This window comes from Lepeophtheirus salmonis, chromosome 6 (genome assembly GCF_016086655.4).
Source record: "Lepeophtheirus salmonis chromosome 6, UVic_Lsal_1.4, whole genome shotgun sequence".
Taxonomy (NCBI): domain Eukaryota; kingdom Metazoa; phylum Arthropoda; class Copepoda; order Siphonostomatoida; family Caligidae; genus Lepeophtheirus; species Lepeophtheirus salmonis.
Genome location: NC_052136.2, coordinates 27,912,408 through 27,925,522, shown reverse-complemented (window position 1 = coordinate 27,925,522; position 13,115 = coordinate 27,912,408). Strand labels below are relative to the sequence as shown.

At 35.1% G+C, this 13,115-nt stretch overlaps 1 protein-coding gene and 2 long non-coding RNA genes across 4 annotated transcripts; 1 reads left to right on the top strand and 2 right to left on the bottom strand.

Moving 5' to 3' along the window:
* Nucleotides 1-804: 804 nt before the first annotated feature.
* On the bottom strand, nt 805-3,820 carry LOC139905868 (uncharacterized). Of its 2 annotated transcripts, XM_071889652.1 has the most exons (4): nt 3,379-3,820; nt 1,658-3,152; nt 1,506-1,595; nt 805-1,446 (listed from the first exon to the last, which is right to left on the bottom strand). In XM_071889652.1, the coding sequence occupies exon 2, from the start codon at nt 3,096-3,098 to the stop codon at nt 2,244-2,246; it is 855 nt and encodes a 284-aa protein (XP_071745753.1). In that variant the 5' UTR covers nt 3,099-3,152; nt 3,379-3,820; the 3' UTR covers nt 805-1,446; nt 1,506-1,595; nt 1,658-2,243. The 2 variants fall into 2 exon arrangements, with proteins under 2 accessions (XP_071745753.1, XP_071745752.1); XM_071889651.1 differs by lacking the exon at nt 3,379-3,820 and having other exon boundaries at nt 1,658-3,288.
* Nucleotides 3,821-4,151: 331 nt separating this feature from the next.
* Nucleotides 4,152-5,241, top strand: LOC139905869 (uncharacterized). The gene is made up of 2 exons (XR_011780967.1): nt 4,152-4,328; nt 4,432-5,241. It is a non-coding gene; the product is annotated as an uncharacterized lncRNA (long non-coding RNA).
* Nucleotides 5,242-8,640: 3,399 nt separating this feature from the next.
* On the bottom strand, nt 8,641-10,406 carry LOC121120980 (uncharacterized). The gene is made up of 3 exons (XR_011780859.1): nt 10,282-10,406; nt 9,957-10,222; nt 8,641-9,892 (listed from the first exon to the last, which is right to left on the bottom strand). It is a non-coding gene; the product is annotated as an uncharacterized lncRNA (long non-coding RNA).
* Between the last annotated feature and the right edge of the window lie 2,709 nt (nt 10,407-13,115).

Sequence of the window (13,115 nt, the reverse complement as noted above, 5' to 3'; positions counted from 1 at the left end):
GCTCATTGGCTAAAAGTACCGTTTCGAGAATGCAAACAGTTATTCGAGAACATAAATACTTAATGATATTTATTTTTGTATTTCAAAAAATAAATGGACATAAAAAAAAATTGATATAAGTTGTATGGGTGCGAGTAGATCAGTTTTTTTTAAGAGTTTGAAAATTGTTAGGGGGAGGGAGGAAGAGGAATAGTCTATAGAGATAGTCAGAATCTCATATATACAAAAAGAAACATATTTATCTTCCTCCTCCGTTTTTGCTGCCTACCAATAGTTTTTGTTTTCTTCTAGCTCTATCCAAGATACTTAGAGACAAGGTAGGTCAGAGACGCTATTTTCATGAAAATTTTATTGATACACACACCCAATTATGTGACGTCATACATATGAAATATCTGGATATATAAATATAATTAATGAACTTGTAAACAGAAACAGCTGACTATATTATGTTTTATTGAGCTAGGGAGTACTTTTATTATAGCTATAGTTGACAATATTGTAGAGAAAAACGCGTGCGAGGAGAAGGGGGGGAGAAAGACATATGGTATTATTGTTGAAATACTGATTAGATTATCATCTGCCTGCTGTATTATAATTATTATATATATATTATTTTATTAAATGACTTTTGAGGGTATAACGAAAGTATTTATTAGCAAAATGTTTAATAAAGATATACTTCGTATAATTGACTTAGACGGTTTTTATCAGTTACAGTGGATTTGAAAACGTCACATTCTATGAAATTGTAATTCATTATGAACCTTATTCTCAGAATAATAGCTAATGAAACGACAAAGTAGAGTATTTCGAAATATATTTGAAGTTCCAAGTTTAAAATAGAAGGCTTAAATTAAATATAATCTACATACTAAAAAATAAACCATCATACATTTAAGTTAAATATACAAAATTAAACAATTAGAATCATATAACTAATAATAACAATAAATTATAAACACAGAATATTGAAATAATAGATTGATCCAAATAATATTTTCTTGTTCTAACATCGGAATTCAGTTCAATATGTCATAACTTTAGGTTGCAAAACACAAGCCAGACGTGGGGTTTAATAAAAAATATCATCACCCTTTTTTCCTCATGTGCAAGTTGCATATACAATTGTGCACAGGATAGATATATCTCTACCGATGAGATCTTAATTATTAATAATAAAGTAAATGTCAAAATCATAAAATAATGTTAGATTTAAATCCATATCTTCTTCCAATCTTAGTACGAACAGCTTCTAGAATCCCACTTTCATTTATTTCATGTTTATCTAAGAAAAGAAAAGTTAATCCATGCAGTAAAATTTTAAACCTTAATTACTTATCTTAGATATAAAAATTATGTAGTAATGTCCGGGGATATTACTCCTTATTAAGAGCATCAAAACAAGATTTTTCCGCTGGTGATTTATGCTTGTATAACAACATACTATTATAGTGAAGGATACACACAATTACTAACTATAATGCTACACCCAATGCAAATACCCCCGTTGTTGTGACCATTTAAGCCGTTGTTTTTGCCTTTTATGAGTTTTTTGAACATCATTTCTTGGAGCTTATGAACCATAGCTAAGCCTTAAGTGACAAAAAAGTAATATTTATTGACTATGTAATATTGGAAAACCTAATGATCATACCCAAGTCTTTAAGTGAAGAAACTAGTGTCAGACAAACTAGTTGCGAACCATCCAAAGCTACTACCCCCGTAGTTGTGACCATTTAAGCCGTTGTTTTTGCCTTTTATGAGTTGTGTATCACAATTCTTTATATTTTTAGCTATAATAGAATCAAATTTAATGATTAGATTTAAAAATATGAAAAAACACGCTGAAAATTCTCTCAACTTCACAATTTACAATGGGGGTATTTCTATAAATTGAATCTTCAACACAGGCTAGGTCTCGTAATTCATTGTAAGCTGGATTTTCTTATAGGAAATTGGTCAAATTTAGATCGGAATGGCTCTAGCTTAATATCATTTCGTAGCAGTTCAACGATGGTAATGCTGACAAGTAAGGGCAATCGTCCTTCTAAAGCTGTGATGACCCCAGAAATTTGATTGAGAGTATTATGAATAGTGGTGAACTCTTCAAATATATATTCGTCAGTAATAACCTCCTTTGCTTTAATTATAGAAGGCATTTTTTTATGGAGGCTACTTAAATATTCCCTGATTACTATGAAGTGCTTGAAATAGTAATCTGCTGCTTTTAACCAAGTTCCCTAACGTGTAATGACTGGAGCTGGGGGTAAGGTAATTTGGTAAGAAGCAGCGAATCTACGTTTTCTTAGTCCAGCGTTCAAAAATATTTTTTTGATTTCGGATATTAATTCATTTGTTCTAGGGAACTCTTTACGAGCAAGTTCAGCAACGTTATGGAGCCCATGAGCCACGCAGATAATATGTTTCAACTGAGGGTAGTATCTTTTAAGGTCTTCGCCAGCTTTTTTGCAATAAGAAGCTCCATCCGTAATAAACACCTTCAGGCGAGTAGCATATAAGTTGGTTCCAAGAGTAACCTGAATACTCTCAACAACAAAATTTATTATGTTCTTGGCATTAGCACGTTTAATGTCTATCACGTTGATGAGATATGGACGACCCAAGAAATAGCCGCCCAAAGGACCAATCAATAAAGCAGTGAATGATCGCTCCTGATTATCTTTTGTTTCATCGACAGCAACAAAAATATCCTCCTCTTCGACTTTTTCATTGATTTTGGAGATGACATCGTTACCAACATCCTCTATTAATTTAATGATGGTTCCTCGGGAAGGGATGGGGTTACCCGTGTATTTCTCCATAAATTTTTTGAACGTCGGATGATTAGCAATGGATAAGGGTATATGACATGCAATAAACATCTTCGTGAGATCAAGGTTAAAGTCTGACTTGATGTATTCATCATTAACTTGATTTTTTAGATGAATATTCATGCTCTTGTTATGAGATGAGGATAATGAGTGGCGTTTAATTCTAGACGGGAGACTAAAGGCACATTTATATCGACAAATCTGACAAGCCATGTGTTTCTCGTCCGGTAAGTATTTCCCAAATTCCTGGGCCTCCATTTCCATAAATCCAGACAGAAGGCGAAGTTATTTTAGGCATTTTATTCAGTTCTCTATCGACTATTATATATTAATATTGAATAACAATTGCGGGAATGATAACGTTTTTGATAGAAGAATATTTAGTTATATTATTCAATCAATGATGCCATGCGTATTTATTCTTTTCTCATCGCACACTTTTCTATTCTTACCAAAATTTCACCCTTATTTATCGCCTAGACGTCATATCTGCCCGGCGAGGTTAAAAAAATGATCACTGACCTAAAGCTTTAGACTGACCTACCTTGTCTCTAAGTATCTTGGCTTCATCAAGGACTCCTGTAAGCAGTACTGGGCACGCACAAACATGAATTCAAATACGCGTGCAACATGGGTGTGACAAATTGGCCCAGGAGACACTCCCATCAAACTTCATCCTCATCACAAAACCAAGTGTTGCCCTTTTGAAGCTATCTCATGATGAAAAATTGGCCCCACGTAGTAGCCAGCATCCAGTTTGAGACAGATATGTCATTCAAAATGTACCACACTGGTGTGTTGATTGACAAAAAGGCAGTGTCACACATCACCTCAGAAGGCAAGGCCAACACTGTGATTCAAGCCATCAATTTGACTTCCATTCTTGGAGCAAAAGAAGAATTGAATCAAACAGAGACCTGGGAAGACATTTTTAACAAGTTAGTGAAGTTTCTAAGCTCCTCAGAGATTGAACCTAAGCAACCTTCTAAGCTCTCTTTCATTCGTGAGCAAATGGCTCTCCTCTTCATCAAACCAACAGCTAAATAATATTCACCTTGTCTTATTTCAACTGCACTCATGTGGGAGAATGTGAGCTCAGGACTATGTGGAATATCCTAAACGTCAAGACAACTGGAGTTGGCTACAAAAAGAGAGATGAGCTTCGGAAACCAATCTCTGAGAAGAACAAACTTGTCCTCTCTTTCTTGAGAGGTTTTGTCGATTTTCTCATCGAGTGGCAAACAGTAAAGCACCTGGCCTCAGAAACCTTCCTAGGAATAAAGCAGACGTGCCTTGCTGCAGCAGATCTGGTAGAGTGTCTTCTCCTAGATTAAGACTTCTCCTATATACTCCTCGGCATGTTCCAGTCTGATCCCATTGAAAGAAGGTTTGGCTGGTACAGACAACTAAGTGGAGGTATCTACCACATCAGCGTGAGAAAGATCCTGGAAGCAGAGAAAAAGATTCGTATTCTGAGTCTTGTCAAATTCTCAGGTAAGTAAGATATTTGTTAATAGTAAGCTTCTTTATTTAGGTATTACTTATTTTTACAATATAATAATATCATAACAATATTTGACTTTTTTTAAATTTTCAGGTCTGTCTACTTCAGAAATTAAAGGTCTGCAGGATGAAGACCTGGTAAAAGCTGAGCTTATTTTTGACTAACTGGCAACCAGATTACCTCTAGGAACTAGCTTCCAAGGGAGAGAGTAATACTTTCTACTTAGTTGCCTTGTATATTGGGTTTCTTTGAAGAAGAAGATCAGCTGTACATCATGCCAAGAGGTAATGGTCATCAGACACACACCTCCAGACTCAATAACCTTCGATAGCTCAAACAATCAGCATGTATACCTGAAAGAGTTCATGGACATAATGAGCAGAGGGGGGTTGTCGACTCCATCCGACCATCTCTACCTCTCCTGTCTTTATGCTCACTCCATGTTATCTTACATCACAGCTACTCCTGAAGAGAAAGACAGTTTACTTGGCACCCTAAATCTCTAGAGCTTCATTTGTTGCCACATTCATAAACAGGATGCAGGACAGTTTCAACTCTGACATTATCGATGTTGTGGGAGTAAAGTGAAAGGAAGGCCACTTCTGGTCAGCTTTTCTTCAAAGAATTTCATTTGCTTTGTTTAATGTCATGGGTCAAAATTTAAGTGCTAAACTGAATGATGACATCCGATTTTTAACAAAAAAGAGAATGGCAGCTTTTGAATTCAGAAGCTAATAGAAAAAAAAGCTAAATTTCAATCAAAATCTTCTGACTTGCAGACTTGGACCAACTTTGTATTTTTTGATTGTGCCTTTTCTTTTTTATATGTTTTTAATGTTTATTTTGATTAAAGTACTAATAGAATACCACTTCTATTAGAAATACATAGCCTCATTTTTATTATTTTCCCTAGCAAGATACTTTTAAAAACTCTTTATTTTGTAGCAAAACACTTGAAGAGAGACATTCCATTTAGAATATACAAATTCTAAATAAACAAAGACCCATATTGGAAACACGTGAGCGCAGTCCTGGTTACAGGAGTCCTTGCACGTACTAAAGACTGGCGTATAAAATATGACGCACGCAGTTTGTTATTACTATCTTACTCATTTTATGTGTTTCTAAATTTAGGACTGTCGTAGTTTGAATCAGGAAACCTATACTTTCCTAGATGTGGTTGCACGAAGTTTAGTGATCGGAAAATAATGACGATAACAAAAACATGACAATCTTCTCATAATTTATAACCGCCTACAAATTTCAAATTCTCATAAAAACTCATGCTCTTAATCAATTGACACATTTTTTTCACTAATTAATAAAAAAATGTACAAGCTTTGTTACGTTCAAAAATAATCTCTATTAATTAGAAGGGGAGTTTTTGGCCCAAAACGTCGAAGCCAATTTAAAGATAAAGAAATAGTCTTATTATTTATTAGTGACAACAAACATCTTGCTCTCATAAAAATGGATTCCGTCAATCAATTTATATATTTTTTTCACTAATAATACGATAAATATTCAAGGTTTGTTAGATGTTTTTAAGATTTTTCTCTGTCAACTGGAGGTGTTGATGTTTTGCCAGAAACTGCCACACAAATCTGCAGTTCATTACATCTTCTATTTATTAGCGACTACAAACTATTTCATCTTATAAAAAATGATGCTCTCAATCAATTTTTAAAAATAAAAAATTTTTCAAGCTTCCTTACGCTTTAAAAAAAATTATATTAATTAGAAGGGTCATTTTTGGCCCAAATGTCAAAGCCAATTCGGAAGTCACTTTAAGTTATTAAATGAAGCTGTATGTTACGACTTTTTCTTGAATTTTTGCAATGCCAATATAATTAAAACCCTCTAGAACAATATGAGGATACTTTTTTGTAATGTCTTTAAGAGAAAGTAATCAAATTTATTATTTGAAAGATGTACATATTTATGTCGTTTTATGCGTCATGAATCTTCTTATCGATCAGCTGTTCGAGCAACTTAGTATATGGGGGAGAAAAAAGATTAGAACACTCCCTCTTTTGTAACATACCTAATATTTGTTGTGTTGTCTTCAAAGCATGCGTAACTGTGGGAATATTGTCGTACAAAATATCTGTTTAGGAGTAATTATGACGAGCATAAACTTTTTTTATCAAACCCAGGAGGCTACCCAAATATTTTTTTGACGTTCTTGGGTTTTTTAATTATTGTTCTGGAATAAATTAGATACTTTTACATTTGATTCAAATAGACAAACATAAGTTATGAATAACATTATTTATTTTAATTTTTAAATTATTTAACCACCAGCATTTTGTGCATAAATGGGGGGGGCATGTGTCCGTGGAACGGACAGGCTCATACTAGTACATTAAAATAAATAAAATTTTATCTCTATGGGGAGAGCAATTGATGTTTACTTACAAAGGTAGGGTCAAATGGGTGAATTTTAGTTTCCGGTTCATTACTCTGGATATATGAACCCCATAAATTTCAAGCCGGAAGTAAATAATAAATTTTATTTGACTATATTGATGAAAAATAAAGATTTGAATTCTACATTAAGAATTTAAGAATACAACGAAGAAATAACTGAATATATAGTATAAATATAAAATCAACGATATATGTGCTACTTGGAATCATTTCTATGCAATCAAAGCTCTTTTTTTGCAGTAGGTAAAGTCAAATTTGAGACTCCAAACAAATAATATTAGAGGCCCTGGATGTGAAAAGGTCTTAATACGACGGATTTGCAATAGGGTGTTTTTTATTTTTGATTTTGTTAAAATCTCCGGATTGGTGGATCAAAATCCGTTTTTATTGATAAAAAAACACAATCGGTAATGTTTCAGCGAAATTGATAAATATTTGAAGGTAGCTGAACGACCTCAAACTTTTGAAAATTACCAATTTTTCAAAAAAAAAAAATTACTTCTCCCTCAATTATCTTAAAACAATTCATAATACAGCTTTTTATTTTTATTATTTTTTAAAGATTACGTAATTTACTCTAAGATATATTAAGATTATTCTGAGAAAAAAATATTCATAATATGAATAACAATTCAAACTATTTGAAGAGATAACTAATACATAAAGAACTTGTTGTGTGCAATATTTTTTTAATTTTTACTATTTCCCTTCATCAAAACATAATTCTTTGTTTTAATTGTATTGTCCCTTCATTTTGGGATGTGAAATTTGTCCAATTTATCGGACCTGCACATGTGTCCAAAATATCAAAGCGCCCTCTATGAAGAAATATTTCTTATATTTACATCTGAAATACTTATGTTTACAATTTAAATCCATTCGGCATATATTAGCTACTCGTATTATATTTATACAACGAAAATATTGAGGAGGGAGAAGAACTGGGGTCTACTCAATCAATTTTAAAAGAGGAAGAAAAACTATAAATACTGCAGAAGTTGCATCAGCTCTTGATCTACCAAAAGTGTCTAATCGAATTTGATCGTCGAGTGAGTTTGACAACGAAAAAAAAAATTATTTGGAATGAAAAATATGGAAAAACAAGACCAAAATTCAACGAAAAAAACTATCCATAAAAATTTAGAAGACTTTGTTAGAAAAAAGACTAAAAATTCATTGAGATGCTGAAACTCCCTGAAGAGTTTTTAAAAGTTGATCCAAAATTGTGGCCCAATTAACAATGATTATATGAAATCTCTTGAAATAATTGATGCTCTTTAAGTTGTCAATGACCAAGCAGAACGAGGGGTGGCACTTACTAGAGAATACAGTGGCTCGTTAACAACTGACGAATCTTTTTACAATTTGTTGAAGAGCATCGAAACATATATCCGGACTCGAAAAGACCTTAGTATATTAGACATATTACTCAGAAAAAAGGATAACCATTTATTAATATGCAAATTGTATAATAATGCTTGATAGAGTAAAACCCATTATTTTTATGCTATTAATTATCTTATGTTAATAAAGTTATAAACTAATGAAATATATATCACATAAAGCAAAATAAATAATTATTAAGGATAATTGAGTATCGTTTTTTTTTAAATTATCAGTATTAAAAGGTGCTCTAAATACACATATACACATTCCCAATGGTATTTTTTTTAATAAAAAAAACTAAATGTCCCTCTAAATCTCTAACAATTCAACCAAATAAAAATATGTCATAAAATTTGGATGTTTGGATTTTCCTTGTGTGTTATTTCCATGCTATAAAGAAATACTTTTACTTCCTAGTGACAAATGAATTAAACATCATGTCACTAGATTGGGATAAATTAATTTTACTTCAAGTTCTTTTGGGGTAACTTTAGTAAATTATAAATATGGATTATAGTCAGGAACATAAAATCACTTCGTCTCACAAGTTCACCCAAATTAAGTTAAATAAAAAAATAATCAATAATTTGATGGCTACGATTTTTATCGACTAAAATTGTAAGATGATTAGATGAGCTAAGCATATCCCTACAACATTCATTTACTCCTTTTTTGAATATTGCATTAGCGATATATCCACCGATATATTAGAGTATATTTTCCACACCTTCAACTTGACTACAATTTGACAATTCAAAATTGAATTCGAATTGAGGGGGTAAAAAGAAATTGGAACTCGTGGCATTGGTGAGAGAGTACATCGAGGGTGATCCCAAGTCCTTCGACTTCAACGATGGGGCTCAAGCCTCTGGAGATGGTGCTTCAGGCACGACAAGACAGCCTGGGATACGGCAGCCCTCTCCATTTGTGATGGATGGTCCACGAAGGGGCCATAGATGGTCCTCATGGTGGGACAAATTCGAAATTTACGTGTCCTTGTTTGGGGAATTGTCCCTAGAACGTAAAAAGTCTCTTCTGCTTCACTATGCTGGTTACAGAGGTCCAACAATGGTTCAACACCATACAGATTGTTGCTTTGCCTGAGGAGGACGTCTTCACCTCGACGGTAAGGGCAATTCGGGATGCTTTCTCCCCAACAAAAAGTATGTTGTTTGAACGCTTCCGGCTCTCTGAGATGAAACAGGGAGTCGGGGAACCTGTGGATGATTACGTGACTCGGTTGCGTGGCCAGGCAAAGTTTGGTTGGTTTGCGTGTGGGAGTTGCAAAGTTTCGTTCGAAGACGAAATTATTATCGACGTGGTGGTTAAGAACACGTCGTCCCCACGGCTCCACCAAACTGTCTTCGAGAGAGGTAGCACAAAATTGAAAGACGTGTTACCATTAGCCAGAGCATTGGAAACCTCCATCAGCCACGCTAAAGAAATGGGATCGAGTGAAACTGTAATGGCATCCGAGTATAAGGGGCCAAAAGATCTCTGTCGCTCCAAAGGGACGTGGTCGACGCAAAAGGCTAATCCAAAGATGGACAGAGGGAACTGCAAGTTTTGTCGAAGAAGCCATATTTTCCAGAAGACAAAATGACCTGCGTTTGGCAAGGAGTGTTCCCGGTGTGGGAAGATGGGCCATTTTAGAGTATGCTGTCAGCCATCTGCGCCGTCTAGTTCTTTCATCTCTTTCCAGTTGAATGATGGAGATGGGGATAAGGTCTATGCCTTCCTGAGGATAAATGGGAGAAGAGTTAAACTGTTACTAGACCTTGGATCGAACGTGAATATCTTACCGAAACATCTGGTGGATATGTCAAAGGTGATCAAGAATACGGGTCCAATAGAGGTTTTTGGTGGGGTAAAGGTCAAGACTCTGGGCTCTATCAGGTTGTTGGTTGCATTAAATGGTTCTGACCCGGTGGTTCGTAAGTTTATTGCATCCCCTATTGGGCAGCCAATCCTGGGTTTTCGTGATTGCCTAAATTTCAGGTTGGTGAAGTTGAGCAATTCCACCAACACATGTACGGCTGGCGCTTCTACGGAATCCTGTGTGGAAATTCTAAAGGAGAAGCATTATATTATATTCGACGACCCCAAAGGAAGTACAATGAAACATACACAAGCAGTGATCCACCTGCAAGATAATGCTCCGGCCCGGCGTCACAATTCACTCCCTTCTCGCCTGCGAATGTATGGGAAAGAGTCCACGTTGATTATGGAAAGATAAAGGGCAAAGATTTTTTTAATACTAATGGATGCTGGGTCCAAGTGGATAGAAGCGGCGTACATGACGAATACATTGTCAGAGGCTACGCTTAGGCAACTTTTTGTGTGGTTTTCGCGTTTTGGATTCCCGGAGAAAATACATTCGGCAATGGCTCACAATTCACAAGTGATCTTTTCATAGCAAAGATGTCCGAATGGGGGGTAGCCCATTCCTTCTCTCCCCCCATATCATCCGCAGTCCAATGGGCAAGCTGAATCAAGAAGAATTTAGGAGCATCACTTGAGGAAATTTTGTTTGCATACAGGGCAACGCCGTTAGAATGTGGGAGCACGCCAGCTGAGCTGTTGGGCTCACACCATATTCGTACGCTATTGGATGGATACCTTCCGTCTCCTCCTCCTCCTTCATCAAGAACGAAAAATTTTAAATTCAAAATGGTCGTGTGGTGCCGTTGGTAAGCACTTCGCCAGCCCAAGTGGGTAGCTGGAGTGATATAAAGGAAGATTGGGGATGTACTGTGGTCTGTTAAGACCCCACAAGGAATGATTAAAAGACACATTAATCAACTTCATCCTCGAGTACAAGTTGAACGAGGGGTGGTCTTATGTATTGTCTTTTTATACTTTTAGATCATAACGTAGGGATTTGTTTTAAATAGATAGTAATGTACCTATTGTTTTACGAGTTGATATATTTTAATAGTTATATTTATGTACATCTTTTTAAGTATAATCCCTTATAGAATATATGTTTAGTGTATGATTGTACCCCCAATCCAAAGGTCTTCTTATTGGCTTTACTCCGGTCCATTACTTCCGTCTGTTGGTGGTGTTCGTAGAACATGACAGTTAGATGACACTTTCGAATAATAGGAAGGAAGAACGGGATATAAAGTTGTTAGAACAGTGATTCTTAACCTTATTGGAAGAACTGAACCCTGCAAGCTCCCTCAATGCATTCACCGAACCCCTTCGTGATTGAAAAAATAAATATGATTTCTTCAAAATATAAATATATATTTTATCAGTGGAAAAAATGAACCATGCAACAGTTGTACCGAAAAACTACTGTGTTCAAAGAATAAAACCAACGAAACATGAATTTTATACAAAAATATAACTCAATGAATATTTGCTGCAAATCAAGGTCTTTTACTTTTGCCTTTTAGACACAAGTTCAGAAATGCATAATTTTTTATTGGCAAGTGCCACTCTCATATCGTTTTCGCAACAAAGTATGTTTCTTTTCTTCCTCCTTATGTCAACCATCCTCAAAAAGGACTTATCAAAAAAATACGGTATAAGTATTTCCAGGGGTTTCTTAAAAATAAGAGGGTTTGGTACGATTTCTGACACCAAAACGTTGACAATATTGTTTTTTTGAAGAGTTGTTGTTGGAGCTGGCTCGGCTGAAATTAAATGATTTCACCAAATATTCATTGTTCACGTGTGTTGTCGCATCAATAAACGTGAAAGGCCGTCTCACCCATGCTGGATAAGAACCTGAGGTGGGGAAGTATCTCTCTAGAGACTTTGCAAATTCTTCTAACTGCATGGTAATTGCTTGCTTCAGTTCTCCAGATAAAGAAATGTCTCCTTTTCCAGCCATGTCTTCGATCTTACTAACACAGTCGTCCAGTAGGGGAAAGTTTGCGAAGTTATAATTCTCTATTTGTCGTTTCCATAATAGTAGCTTTTTTTAAATGCCTCCAGGGTTTCTTCTGCTTCGGTAATGTATATTCCAACGCCCTGCATTGTCGATTGAGATGATTGAGAGCAACAGAATTGATCAGAAGTATCTCGAATTTCGAACCCATTTCCTTACACAGCTCTTTGAAGATGCAGTGCTTCATAGTACAATTTTGTTCGTTGTTCACACTTTCAACAGCAATCATAAATACTATTGCCAGTTTTGGAGGCAATGTTTTTGTTGCTAACGCATGCTTGTGTAGAACACAGTGTGTAACAATGATGTGTGGTGAATTGTACTTCACTAGTAGTCCAAAAACAAATTATCGTTCCAGCATGGCTAAATGTCTCTTCAAACAAACTGTAGAAGCATATTCCATGAAAGATTGTTGTCTCTGAAGAGTCATTCACGAGTTTTATCACATTAACTGCTTGTTGTTATAAGAGGATTACAAAATAAAAAGTCTTCATTTATCACGTCTTCTTTCATAAATGTGCCTTCACTTTTGCCAGTACTAGACTAGAATTGCTCAATTGACAGTGCAAATCATGCATTGAGGACAATGACTTCCATCGCGGTCCTTTTTATACGTGAATCCATATTGTACGTATTCCCAAGGCTAATAAAAATACAAGGTTATACCATAACGCATGTACTACACATGTTTGACTTCCCCCACGCTTTTAATATTGAAGTCATAGTAGATGAGTATTTGCGTTTTTTGTCAAAATCTGTTTTTCCTGCCCAGCAGCCGGTACCATAAATTAAATTCAAAAATTCTAGCAATAGTGACGTCATAGACTATAAGTGTTTGCGTGTTTTGTCAAAATCTCCCTGTCTTGCCCAGCAGTCGGTGCAATACATCAGATTGAAAATTCTAGCAAGCCCGATTACATGATGGTCCAACCTTGTATTTCTATTAACCCAGCGTATTCCCTATTCTTTTTAGAAAAGAAATACTAAAAAAAAATCATATCTATTTTGTCGTAAAAAAAATTATCTTTACCATTTTTTTAGTACAACGCAAGAATTCTTT

Bases quoted from the DNA above. Each gene is read 5' to 3' on its own strand.
- LOC139905868 (XM_071889652.1), bottom strand. From the start codon at position 3,098: ATGGAAATGGAGGCCCAGGAATTTGGGAAATACTTACCGGACGAGAAA.